This window comes from Sminthopsis crassicaudata, chromosome 6, assembly GCF_048593235.1.
Source record: "Sminthopsis crassicaudata isolate SCR6 chromosome 6, ASM4859323v1, whole genome shotgun sequence".
Lineage (NCBI taxonomy): Eukaryota > Metazoa > Chordata > Mammalia > Dasyuromorphia > Dasyuridae > Sminthopsis > Sminthopsis crassicaudata.
Window position 1 is genome coordinate 76,064,958 of NC_133622.1, and position 14,100 is coordinate 76,079,057.

Below are 14,100 nucleotides of genomic sequence, written 5' to 3' on the forward strand. Positions count from 1 at the left end.
CTGAAAGATCTTGTAGTCAATGTACTTTTTGTATTGCATTGAGATCTAATGTCTTTCTTCCTTTAATATTTTTTCCATGTAAATTAGAGTATATTAGCAGCACAATGCAGTGAATGATGCACTCAGATTTAGAAGAACTGAGTTTGAATTTGTCTTTAGATATTGAAAGGCTGTGTGACCGTGGGTTGTGACTGTGGGTACATTATTTAAGCTCTTCCAAGCTGAATTTTCTCTTCTGTAAAATGGGGACAATAAAAGCATTTTATTACAGGTTGTTATGACGATTAAATGGGAGAGAAAAAAGTGCCTTGTGAAATTTATAAAAGCTACCCATGAAGATGATGAGTTTACTTGAGTTTAGTGTTTGGGGGACTATTAAAACAGGCTACCCTTAAGGGGCTTTCTAAAAGGAACCAAGAGGCTAAATGAACATTTTGTTTTCAGGATGTATCTATACATAAATTGATCAGGCAGAACTGAAATAATTTAGATTGAGTTTTTCCATATTTTATATTCCACATTTGCCATCATTTAAGAGGACAGGTGAATTGAAATAAACATCTAATTATAATTGGGTCAGTTATCCTATTTAACAAGAAGTACTTGGAAAACTGGAAAGCAGCTTGGTTAAAAGATTTACTTCATTATTTATACTATCTACCACAATATATTTGGAATATAAAAGATCATATTGTTAAATGACAGAGAAGGGAAGGTGGTATAGGCAGTACTTTTTGATTTAATTTTAAAATTTTACATTTAGGAGTCATGGGTAGGATATCAGCAAATTTGATTATATATTATTATTAAAAAGTTTTTGTACAAATACAGTCAACACAACTATGAGATTGTTGAGTGGAAGGATTTGCTTCAAATACCTCTGTAAAAGTCTAAATGACATAAATATATATGATTAATAGCAATTTCCTATGGATAAGTTGTCTGGAAAACTGGAAAGCAGATTGGTTAAAAGATTTACTTCATTATTTATACTAACTACACAATATATTTGGAATATAAAAGATCATACTGTTAAAAAAACAGAGAAGGGAAGGTGGTACAGGTGGTACTTTTTGATTTAATTTTAAAATTTTACATTTAGGAGTTATGGGTAAGATATCAGCAAATTTGATTATGTATTATTATTAAAAAAAGTTTTTGTACAAATATAATCAACACAACTATGAGACTGCTGAGTGGAAGGATTTGCTTCAAACACCTCTGTAAAAGTCCAAATGAAATAAATATATATGGTTAATAGCAATTTCCTATGGATAAGTTGTCAAAGAATATAAATAAAATATTTTTTTTCTTATTTTTACTGAGGCTATATTTTTCATAGTCTCAATTGGCTGTTAGTCTCTGGATATGTTGAGAGCAATATCCAAATTTATCCCTCATTTAAATTAGGTTAGTTTTCCTTGGAAGTTTCCTATATTTGAGTGACTCAGGAGCCTAAGGCTCAGAGTTCACCTCCTTTAACCCCAGATTCCTGTTAGTTTCTATTCACATAGACATAGAATGACTTACCAACAGAAGAAGCGCCCTTTAGACCTAGCAAATGTACACAGATTTAGAGTTACCACTCCCTGACCTGATAAGTAGACACATCATATGAAAGTTGTTGTTCAGTCTGACTCTTTGTGATCCAATTTGGGCTTCTTGCAGCAAAGACACAGATCTTTCTCCAGCTCATTTTACACATGAGCAAACTGGGTTAAACAAGGGATAAGTAACTTGTGCAAAGTCAAAAAGCTAATAACTATCAAAATCCAGAGTCTATCTGATATCCCCTCTGGCACTTTATCCACTGTACCACATAGCTGCCCCACCTCCCAGATAGAGATCACCAAATTTACTCAAAGTACTGTGCTATAATAATAGTAATGTATGTTAAAGCTTATTATATACCTATATACTAACATCTACAAAGTGCTTTACAAATATCTCATTTCATCCCTGTGTAATATTTTTTTCTCTGATATGGTAAATTTTTATTTTTAAACTGCAGAATGACCTATGAGAGTCTAATTTCATTCTAACAATTACCTAAACGAACAAAGGGTTGTCTTGAATCACGTCTACTTAGGAAACTGGGCAAAACACTTAACCTCACACTATTCCATCAATTCCCTAAGATTACTTGTTGCTAAGTAGGTTGAAGAGAGATTCTCTATATGAAATGATCAGTCTCATCTCTGTCATGTTTTTAATTTTTTTTTCAATTCTGAATATGTTCCTGTATCTCGTGGGAAGACAAGAAGGATAGTGGAAACGATTGTGATATTTCAAGCAAAAGGAATCAATAAAACTTAATAACAAATAATTAAATGAGTCAACCCTTCCATTTCCCATGCTGTATAATTCTTTATACTTGGAAACCCACAAGAAAGGCTGTAAGTAACAGAGTAAGAAAGTCATCAATCGGCTTTTGCCTTCACTCTTCTAACAAGTTATGGAATCAGGATAATATCACCATGGGAATTATGGAAGGCTACTTGAGATGCTAAAAGATTGAAAGACTAAAATATACTTTCAATTTCAAAATATTTAGAATGATTTAGACAGCAGTATAGTGGATCTTTTCATTATTGAAAATCATTTTAGGAATTTTATTGAAGAGGATATTTTTAAAAATTAATTATAGGATTACAAATATATGTTGTGAATGGATAAGTAAATTAAATACTGTCAGTGATCTCTAACAATCTTTTCAAAGTAAATCAGTCAATAATTATATGAATATATTAGTGCTTTTGAGCTCCATAGAAGAAAGGTTCTAAATGCTAAAGTGTTCACTGTACTCTAATTTTGGACAGAATATTTAAAGAAAAAGCTTCTTTTGCATTATTCTCCCCCAATTTTCCTAGCCCCCGGAGGCACCTCCTTTGGAGTTTTAAGAGCATCAACTAGTTTCATTTCCGAAGAGACATAAATATCCAGCAATTCCTTGGTTATAGTTTTTAAATAGACTAATATATCTGTTAAGAAGAATAAATTTCAATGAAACTTATTTGTTTGAAACTTCTTTATCACGTTAGCCATAGAATAAAAGACCTAAAATATGTATTCCAATATGTTAAAGGGTCTTAGGATATGAAAATATTATTAAAAACTAATTAAAATGGAAATAGGATCCCTGGAATAAAGGAAGGGAACTTTCATATAAGGATAAGTTGGGTTGCAAGCATTAAAAGAAAACAGCAACATTAGATTACTTTATCATCCAAAATTCCTGGGAAAAGGCCAGGAACCTAATAGCTACAGCCTGACAAGCTAGATCTCTCCTCCCCCGAAAGGAACAGGAGATTATCTGGGGTGAAGTTGTGACTTAAAGGATGTTTCTGCTCCCCTGTATGTGCTTACATACGCTTGAAATTCCTTTCAAGAACTTTTATTTCACCGTTAGTGACAACAAGCTGTTTAACATGCTGACTATATTGCTGGGTAAAATTTAATTATACTAAAAGCTGACATTCAGTCAACAAGGGTAAATGATGAATATTCTTATAGTTGCTCTGGTAGGAGAAGGCTTAGGTGAAGGTAGGATTAGGTCAGTGGCCCCTCCTCACTAGGGAAAATTCTTTCTTCTATGAATGAGAACCTGGTTTAAGTGTCAGCACTTAAGTCCAGAGTGAGGGAAGGGTTGCTTTCCAAATAGGATGTGGTAGATTCCATTCCTTCAGTACTGATCCAGCAAACATATATTAAACACTTATTATGCATGTAGTCCTGTGTGAAATGTTGGATATATAAAGATGAAAAATAAAGCAAATTAGAAATAATTCAGTCTTACAGTTTCCCCAATATCTTCTCCCTGAAGTCTGTACAAAAAATATTATATATGCCGGTAATCAATTTCTTGAGAGTAGGGTTCTTTTTATTTTTGTCTTTGTGATTGAAACAATACAATGAAGTATTGATAATTAAGTGTTTAAGAAATCTTTATGTATGTTACGTATGTATGATGGATCCCTCCTTCCCCTCCCAGGAAGGAAATAAGAAGGGGAGCATTTTCTTGGGTTAACAACCCAAATCTCTCCTAGGAGTTGGAAGTGAAGAAAGAACCAACCTAAAGAATCATAACAATTGATTTCTGTAAGGCTCCAAGCAACAGGTATCAATGTTAGGAATACTGGACAGAAAACCACAGGACCCTTTAGTTCTAGCCTGAGCACTGCTAATAATTAGCCTTTTTTGAACAGGCACCTTTACCTTTCTCCATCTCAATTTCTCCATATAAAAAGTAGGGAAGAATGGTTGCTTAGGTGCTCTCCTTTACAATGCTAAGATTCTGATTCTATGGGGGCAAGAAGGAGAAAGGTACAGGGTTCTTAAGGAGAAGAGGATATCACTGGTGGGTAGGGAAGAGGATAGAATTGGGAAATTGCTGATAGAAAATAAACTTCAAAGATGACAGAACTTTGCCTAGTTTACTTTCAAATGGGTTAGTAGATGTGTTTGAAGATATTTTTGTCCTAAGAAGCTTATATGATTCATATAACTACTGTGAAAGATTTACGATTTTTTTTAATGCGACAAATTCTTTCACAGGTATAGTCCAAAATCCCTCAATACCATTTCATCCAATTAGATTTTAAATCCCCATTTTATATATTAATCCTACTTCAAATATCTATTCAATTCACAGAAGGCCTTCCTCTTGTTTTTTCAGTACCTTTTAATACTTGTAGCCAAGGGCCATCTTGATCTATATTTTGCCACTGGACCCAGATGGCTCTGAAAGTCAGGCTGGTAACACTGCACAGTCCTTCCTTCCCCCCATTTAAATGCAATTCCCTTGCAAGTCATGATATCAGCTTCCTGAAGCCATGATCCCCTTAAGAGTGGAGGATAAACAACCCACTGTGGGCTGTCCATGAATCAGAAGGCAATGGAAAGATGCATCATCAAGTTAAACCACATTGTCAGAAATAATTTGTGTATAAGAATTCCCATTAAAAATATACCTAAGTGTTATTATTAATAAGGAAGGTAAGATTGTCAAGGAATAGCGATCCATTTGAAATTTAGCAGTGTTAGCTGTTTTTTTAACATGCATTTTATTATGAAAAAGTTCTATTCCCAGAAAGATTTGCTGAGGTATCACTCAGTTCTCTCATTAGGGAAGACTTTTCACCAAAAGCCAAATGCCAGGGCAAACCAAGTACTAAGAGTTCAGCAAGCAGCAGACAGCTGTGTCCCTCTGGCCAGAATGGACAGAGGGGAAAGACAAGCCAGTCTTCACCACTCAATTTGCATCCAGCTGTCCCTTAATGCTTTTTCTGCCTTCCTTTCCTCCCAACCACTTTCTCTGGGCTCTGGGTACTGAATTTGGGTAAGAAATCATGCTCATTATTCAGGTGGCTGGTGATTTCCTTGAATGTTTTTTTCCGAAGTTCTTTTACTTTTCAATGAGTCACCAAGGCTGCTCCAGTCACTTTGTTTTCAATATCCTGCATTAAACATACTTTAAACTTTTTTTTTTGAAAGGAAGGACTAATTTTTGTCACCTTTTTTATCTTCAGCAACTAGAATAAGGTCTAGTGCTGTTTGTCAAATTAAATTAAAACAGACCATGTAAGAAAAGCTTACATGAAAGTTCTGACTTGGCAAAGTGACAGCTTTGCAAATTATTTTGTATCTCTCCTCTCCTCTCCTCTCCTCTTCTCTCTCTCTCTCTTCCCCCCTCCCCCTTTCAAAATGCTCTGAAATGCACTTTCACATAGTTTCTACTGTAACTCTTTGAATCATTTTGCAAAAACCTAAGGAGGGCAAGAAACCAATTCCCAGAAGCTTACATGGGCTCTCCTTACTCTATTTCAGGATGAAAATATCAAGGATAAATTAGAAGTGGTGCTAGAATTATTTGAATGATTAGAACATTTATCAAATCATTTCCCACTGTTTAGATGTGAAACAAAAAAATTTAATTTCATCTATATATACTAAGTCCTCATTACTCTGATACAAATTTACGTACCAAAAATCCAGAGAATTCACAAGTTAAAACTATCACAGTAACTAAAATATATTAATTAGACAGAAGTAAAAGAAGTTTCTTGGTTCATTAATAGAAACCATGTAAACTTCATAAATTTAGAAATCTGCTTGTCTTTCTCCTGTTTTCTCACAGAAAAAGGTTAAACAAAACTATTTTTAATTTCATGATAGAAAGTATCATGTCATCATAGTCATACAGTTGTAAGGGCACTGAATTCCTATCACAAACATACTAAAACCTCCATTGAAGTCATTCAGTCTAAACACTGAACACTAAACACTGAAGAAAATTTATCTTTTGGACTGGATATTTGTATGGTTGCTTTCTGCCCACAGCTGTATGTAGCTGGAAAGGTTGGGGATCTGTTTTTGAATTAGAAGCTGTTCTAGTTTTTTTTTTTTTTTTAGCCCTCTAACACAAAAAAGTTTTATGAAGGTGTTATTTTTTAAATTACAGATAAGATATTAATTCAATTTTAATGTTGTTTCCTCACATTTGTATAGATCTTAAGAGTTGCAAAGCATTTTCTTCACAATGAAGATGGATGTAGTACAAATTTTATTATCTTCATTTTAGAGGTGAAAAAATTCAGAGATATTAAATGAGTTGTTTAAGATCAGATATTTTATAATGACAGCAGGATTTGAATCCAGATTCCCTGCTATCTCCAAATTCATTACTTTCTCTCTACACCAAGATGTCTTATCTTATGTTTTTGAAAGAATATTTTATTACTTAAATTTTTACTATAACTAGAAAAGTTTTAAAATGTACTATCTAAAATTCAAAGAAATTTAATGTTTAAGCTAAAAGAAAGCCAGAACAAAAAAGGGAGACTGAAAAACGTTTTAGTAAGTAAGAATGCAATGCCATTTATCATTATTTACATAACATATGTACATATATAGACACACATACAGACAGCATACATATTTATAATGCATGTACATAAATGTACACACGCACACATTACATATACATACATGTATATAAGGCATTTTGTACTACGTGACTATGATGTTTTGAAATGTACCCTTCTGGACGATATCTTGTCCAACTATTTTGGGGAAATAATTATTTTGTGCTCAGGACATGTCTCTCAAAATCCAAGATTTTTGTGAGGAGCTCAGAATTTGGTCCATTTAATACAATTCTTTTTTTTTTTTTTAAATTCTTTAAAAATTTTTAAAGTATTTTATTTTTTATCAAACACAAGATAGTTTTCAACATTTACTTTTGAAAAATTTTGTATTCCAAATTTTTCCCTCTTTTCCCCTCCCTTCCTCTTCTGCAAGACAGCAAGCAATCTAATACTGGTTAAACATGTGTAACTTTTCTAAACATATTACTATGTTCATCATTTTTAGTCCTGATCTTGAGCTAAAAGACAAATCTCATTTTATAACACCTTGAATATATAGTCATCCAGTTTCCACTTTAAAAGTCTGAGCATGGGAGAAGCCAGCCACCACAATTCTCAAGGAAGCCCATTAGACTAATTGTTGGGAGGTTTTAAAAGCCTGTCTTTTTTGCAAGTCAATCTATTTCCTAGCACAGTGCTGATCTTTGGAACCAAGAGGATTAAGTCAAATCCCTCTTTGGTATGATATTCCTTCAAATATTTGAAGAAAGTGGTCATATTTTCTTCTCTTCTCTAGCCCAGTTTTTACCAGTTTTTAAAAAATGATCCTTGCATGTAATGGATTCAAGTTCCCTTATCATCCTAGTCACCATATCCTTCCTTAATATATGTCATTAAAAACTAAATACAGTATTCCAGAAAAAAACCTGGCTTTTTTGTTCTAGATATTATATTACCACTGGTACTACTACTACTACTACTACTACTACTACTACTACTACTACTACTACTACTACTACTACATCTAATGTTATATTATACCATAAGAGTAATTTAGCTTTTTTGAATGTCACACAAGAAATTCATACATTAATTAAGTGACTTGCCCAGAAACAAAGAAGCAGTCTGTGCCAGAGATGAGACATAAACCCATGTTAATATGGGTTTCTAAGTTCAGTAATCTACCCACTTTGTCCTCTGACATCTCATCCTCACATCCTGCATATGTTAAATATCATTTGTTTTTCATACAGTGAGTGAATATTTGTTGACATTATTTGATCTAAATGAAAGAGCTATTTGTAGGATACAAATATGACCAATGAAGACCTTAATCACCAAAAAAATCTAGTCAATTAGATTAGGTCAGTTTTAGGCTTTGTTCTCTAGGTCTTAAAAAATAGTCTGAAAATCAATAATATGTTTAAGTGTTTTTAAAATGCCAGGAAATAAAAAATAATATGCTATAATTATATCACAAAACTAACTTTTTTAAAGAGCCAAGAACTAGGAAAAGAATCTATAATCTTTCTGTATTATGGAACCTTTTGGCAGCATGGTGAAGACCAGATTCACTTTCAGAATAATGTTTTTAATTCATAAAACTAAACATATAAAATTACAAGGAAACCAATTATATAATGAAATACAGTTATAAAATGTTTAAGAAAAAAACAAATCCACAGACTGATCTGGAATTTATTCATAGACCCCTACATGGCTGGGGATGCCAGGTTAAGATATCTAATTAGGCTATTTTTCTTTTAACTGTTTCTTCTCAATTTCTACCAGTTGCTAACCAACTACCATTCAGAGATCTGGCAAGTCAGCCTAACTGTAGCAGGTGAACACATTAACAGAGAGACATAAGTTAACATATTCTAGACAAGTCTAACCATTACTAGTCTCACCCAACAACCTGACACCATCTCCTCAGACCCTGTGAAGACAGCCTCAGGCCTTAACCTAAGAAGGGTCCTGGGAAGAGCAGGGATCCCAACCCATCCTATCTCCTTCTAGTCAACCCTTGTAGCCATCAATCAGGAGAGAACTTTCCTTATGACTTCCAGCAAGGATTACTACTAGCCAATTGCTATCAATTTGAAGATAAAGTCAGGAGCCCTAGAGGTGGAAGCATCCCGTAGGCTAGAGCTCCAGCTTTTCATCCAACCTTTATCGCCATTCTCTGGGGAGGCAACTCTAGATCAGAACCAGCCCACCAAAGCACTCCAAACAAGGGACAAGTGGCTGTGAGGAAGGTCAAAGCATCACAACCTGATACACCTCTCCCCTCAACTGTCATGGAAAAGACTCAGGACCCTGAATCTAATCACTGGAAATAGCCAGAGCCCTCAGCCATCATCCTCAGCACTAACAAATGGCTCAATCTCAAAAACTGATTCTATCTGTGGAAATTTACATTCAAGAAGCATCATTACCATAGGCTTTGCTGCTGAAGCCTAAGAACTATGGGGGCTTTCTATATGGGTTATAGCTGTAACCTTCTGTATGAGCTGTCTCCCCCATTATCATGTGAGCCAGTAGAAAGGTGGGACCGTCTGCTTTTCTTCCTCCCTGGCACGTGGTACAGTGGTTTATACAAGATAAGCACTTAATAAATCTTTGCTTCATTGTTCATTCATTCACTCAATAATCACTTTCTCCACTGATTTCAGAAACAGAAAAGGAAATATAAAGATCATGACCTTTAATGTCTTTCTGTTCCTTATCCTTTTGTGTTTCCTTCAAGAAGACCTCGACGAGACTAATACTGTCAAGCAACCAAGGTTCAGGTAGGTGCTTCTCAACTTCACAAAATTTTAATGATTTTCTTCAGCTAATAATAACCCTCCCAAAAAGAGTTCTTACCATAGTCAAAATGTCAAATGCCATTGTCAAATGATACAACATCCAAAACAGATACGACTTCATGGAAAGAACATTACATAATATTCAATATCTTTTTCTTTGCTACATGGCTTGTCATGCTTTCATATTTATTAACTCCAATGCTTAGCATACAGTAAGCATTTAACAAACTTATTAATAAATTTAATAACATACACTTAAACTTTTTATTTTTTCATTCATTCAATACCCTTCAGTTCATGAGTGCCTTTGATTTCATGCACAATTAAAAAGGAAAATACATGTTAATTAAAATAAAAAGGGACATAAAAATAAACCAAATGGCATCAAAGATGACATTTTGATGGCACTGATATTCTATTGTAGAATAAAAAGCATGATAATGATCACTGATAAAACTATTATCACTTTTTTCTTTCAATTTATAGAAGCTATTTAAGAAATGTTTGCTGTTCAACGGCAGTTAATTTGTGCTTGTAAGCTAAACAAAACTCATTGAAAATGTCCATTTCTGTCATCAGCATATGTTTATCTCTTGTTCATTCATTCACCATACAACCAATGTTGAAGCAGGCTGCCTCTTGGTTCACATTTTTTGAGAATTATTACATATAATATAAATAGCAATCATTCTTATCAGTAAGTTCCCAAAAGGCAGGGAAAATAAGAACCATCAACTGATGGCTGTAATCCTATCTGACATAAGGATATAAAATAGTAGAAAGTTCAGGAGAATTGATGCTATTTGCTTGTTTTTAATCCTTTGTGTTCACTTTCTTTTATCAACAATCCTTCTCCCTTTAGCTTTCTATCCTAACAAATCCATTATTTTCATACCTCTAGAGAAAGCCATCTGTTAGGATAAAACTGTGGCAATATCATAATTCAAATACTTCTTTTCTTTTTAAGTGTTTCTTGACCCTACAATTATAGAGAAACACCACTGGATATAAACATAAATGAAATTTGCTAATGTGGCATGCAAACAATACTAAAATGTGAACTTAAAATAGGAAAAAATGCAAAGCCAAGGAAGAATCCATTATGATTCTTTCAATCTCTTTTAATGCATCATAAAACTGAGAATGTTTCACTACAGAAAAACATTTTGGCTTCTTTTATGATTTCAAAGAAGGATAATTATGATTGTCATGAAAACACATTGAGCAGCTGTATACTGTTAACAAAAGAGCCATTATATGAATGCTTATAAAAACTGGCAATTTAAACATTCAGATTTCCTAGAATTTAGATATTCTTCTCCAATAGAGCAAATACCAAAAAAGACTGTTTCTATTAATTGGGGCTGTGTGTCAGTCATATCTCAGTGCCAAATAGACCATCCTTATTTTGGGACAACTGCCACATATTTAGAAATATATATTATACCATTTTGTTAAAAGTAATTTCATTCTCAATGTTAAAAAAATACCCAAGTCAGTAGAATTTTTCTTATAGACATATTCACTTAAAAATCATGAAGAGCATAATGAAGAACTATTGAGTTTATTATGAGATAGCTAATTAATAGATACTTACTCATTAAAGACTAGATCTGGAGCAAAATAGAGAAATTGGCTGTTCGTATGTTTGTAAGATCTCCAGCTCAAGGCAAATGATGATAGACACATCCAAGAATACTGGATTAGGGTAATTTGGTCCTCAAGAGGCAAGTTTTTAAATCCTAAAGAAGAGAACAATTAATTATAAAACTACACTAGACAGTTCACATGCTGTCTATGATGAAACACTTCAAGACGCCTCCAAAATGCTCCTTTACCACTCAGTTCAATTCACCAAATCTTTAAGCAATATTTTCTACAAGGTCAATGCCAAATTGATTTCTAAACATCTCAGACTACTGTGGGCAGTAAAAAACAAACAAACAAAAAAAACTAGTTGGAATGGTTCAACATGGGAAATTATTTTAGTATATTATTTTAAAAGTCTAATAAATCTAGAAAATGTTCTCAAGCCCTAATTATTTAATACTGTATATAACTAAAAAACTCAACAGTTAATGTTCATGAACTTATAAAATTCAGTATCTGTGCACTGAATTCATACACCAATTAATGAGCCCTTACTTCCCTCTAAATTAGAGCAGAGTAGATTCTTGTGTGTACTCCCTTTCTCTTTTCAGTGCTTCTCTGTCCTTTTAGTAGTCCACCTCTCAATTCTACTGCCCTTTCCTGCTTTTAACACACACACACACACACACACACACACACACACACACACACACACACACACACACACACGCACACATATCACCCACACACAAATAGCTTTTCAGGGCAGTATCCCAACTTCTACCTTTGAACTTATCTTGATCCCATTTCTTATCTACCCTATTCCTCAGGACACTGCTCTTAGGTGATAGCCAGAGCAAAAATGCTTTTAAATAAATAGACTTTTTTAAAATTTTAATTTTTATTCTAAACTTAAATACTAAATAAAATGAGCCATTTATGTCTATTTTTGTAGAAGAAGAAAATGTAGACATTGAATTGCATGTCACTATTAGAGAGACATGATTCTCTTTTAAAATATATAATAAAATCAATATATAGCTTTCAAAGCTTTCCTGCTTCTCTATGACTTTCTAGCTGTTGGGGGGGGAGACTCTATTTCTATCTCTTTCTCCCTATCACTTCTCCTCTGTTGTGAACAAAAGAAAAACAAAACTCCTATGAGAAACCATGATTCTAGAATATAAAGAAATAAGCATGTAATTCACCTCATAACAAATGATGTCTTCAAGATGTAGGATGACTCATACATTTTTGTACATAGCCAATGTGGAAATTTGTTTTCTGTGACTATTTATTTGTTACAGGTGGAACTTTTGATGTTTCTTAATTATACTACACAAGGCTGCTGCCTGTTCAGGCTATATCTAAAGTTCTTTTTAACTAAAAGAGAAGCAAGCTCTATATAACAGAAACATGCAATTCCATGCATAATCTTTTCCTCTTCTACTATATATATGTATATATAGATGTATATATACATCTATATATATATATATATATATATTCAAATGTTCATTTTATTTAGTGTTTAAGTTTGGAATAAAAATAAAATAAAATTTTTAAAAAGTCTATTATTCAAAAGCATTTCTCACTGGTAGGGTTCAACATTCTTAAATATTTTTTAGCTTGTTTCTGTTCATAAGAACAGATTTTTCCATCCATTTTCATAATCAACCCAAGAAGTGTGTGTGTGTGTGTGTGTGTGTGTGTGTGTGTGTGTGTAAGTTTGTGTGAATAAGGATATCCATCTGTATTCAGTTGAAATTCACATTGTGCTATTCTCAATATATGTTTTTCACAATGAAAATCTGATAGGATTAAAAATAAAACTAAACTCATATCTATGGACAGATGTTACATAGTAAAGAAGATTGAAAATCATGGAATAAGGTAAAATCCTACCTGGCAGTACCTTTGCCCACTTTACTACTTGAATCATCTGCTTGCCAGCCAGGCGGTTTAAGGTAGAGAGCAAGTTCTCTGCCGTATCAGGTACGGAGCTATCATAACCTGCATACACAACTTCTGGTTCAATGCTTTCAAGGACCATAGAAGGTGAAGGTGTCAGTGCTCGTGATATTGTGGAGAGCTGAGGAACAAGTGCTGTGTTAACAGAAGGTTCTTTTACTGGTGCGATATAAGTTGTTCCTTCCTCTGGGCTCTGGGGTGGAGGTGGAGGTGGTGGAGCTTGTTGCTGAGGCTGCTGCTCTTCATGTATCCCTTTCAACTTTCCCAATTTCTTTGACTTTCGAGCTGAAAGCAAAAAGATCTTGTTTAAAAAAAGGTAGAGAAGATTTTTTTGGTAGTAACTGCAGGATGCTCAAATTTAGGTGCAAATTAATAGAGCAAATAATAGTAAGGAAGCCTAAACATAAAAAGAGCTGAACCATTCACAAAAGAGAGATGCACCCCAAGTGCTGTATCAGTACCCACAAAGTATGAAAGACTTAGAGGATGCTGATGTTCTACTGATAGATAGATCTTTTATGGAAGATTTAAGGACATTTATTTTGGGGTTGAAATCTATATTAGGTAGAGGGAAATCAAAGATTCAAGAAGTATCAAATAACAAGATGAATCAAATTAATGCTTACTCTTAAGATTTACCATTTGAATACAGTGATTTAAAACATACATTTATCATCAGACCTCACATTATAACAATGTGGTTATCTCTTTAAACTCTTAACAACAATATGTGACAAGCTTAAAAGTACAGGCTTTCAATTACACAGGCTCTTGGGAACAGAAAGTAGCATAGAGCTAACAAATTAAATACATGATAAATGAACTATATAATCAAAACACCCCTAAAAGTCAACGGTTTCTGT

General features: G+C 33.5%; 1 protein-coding gene across 6 annotated transcripts in view; it reads right to left on the reverse strand.

Moving 5' to 3' along the window:
* The window catches only part of NR3C2 (nuclear receptor subfamily 3 group C member 2), a 366,275-nt gene that overhangs the window by 58,918 nt on the left and 293,257 nt on the right, over positions 1-14,100 (reverse strand). For all 6 annotated transcript variants that reach the window (XM_074273690.1, XM_074273691.1, XM_074273687.1 and 3 more), the window contains exons 5-6: positions 13,172-13,522; positions 11,274-11,418 (exon numbers count right to left, since the gene is read on the reverse strand). In XM_074273690.1, the coding sequence (XP_074129791.1) occupies positions 11,274-11,418; positions 13,172-13,522 (496 nt within the window). The remainder of the gene's footprint in view (positions 1-11,273; positions 11,419-13,171; positions 13,523-14,100) is intronic.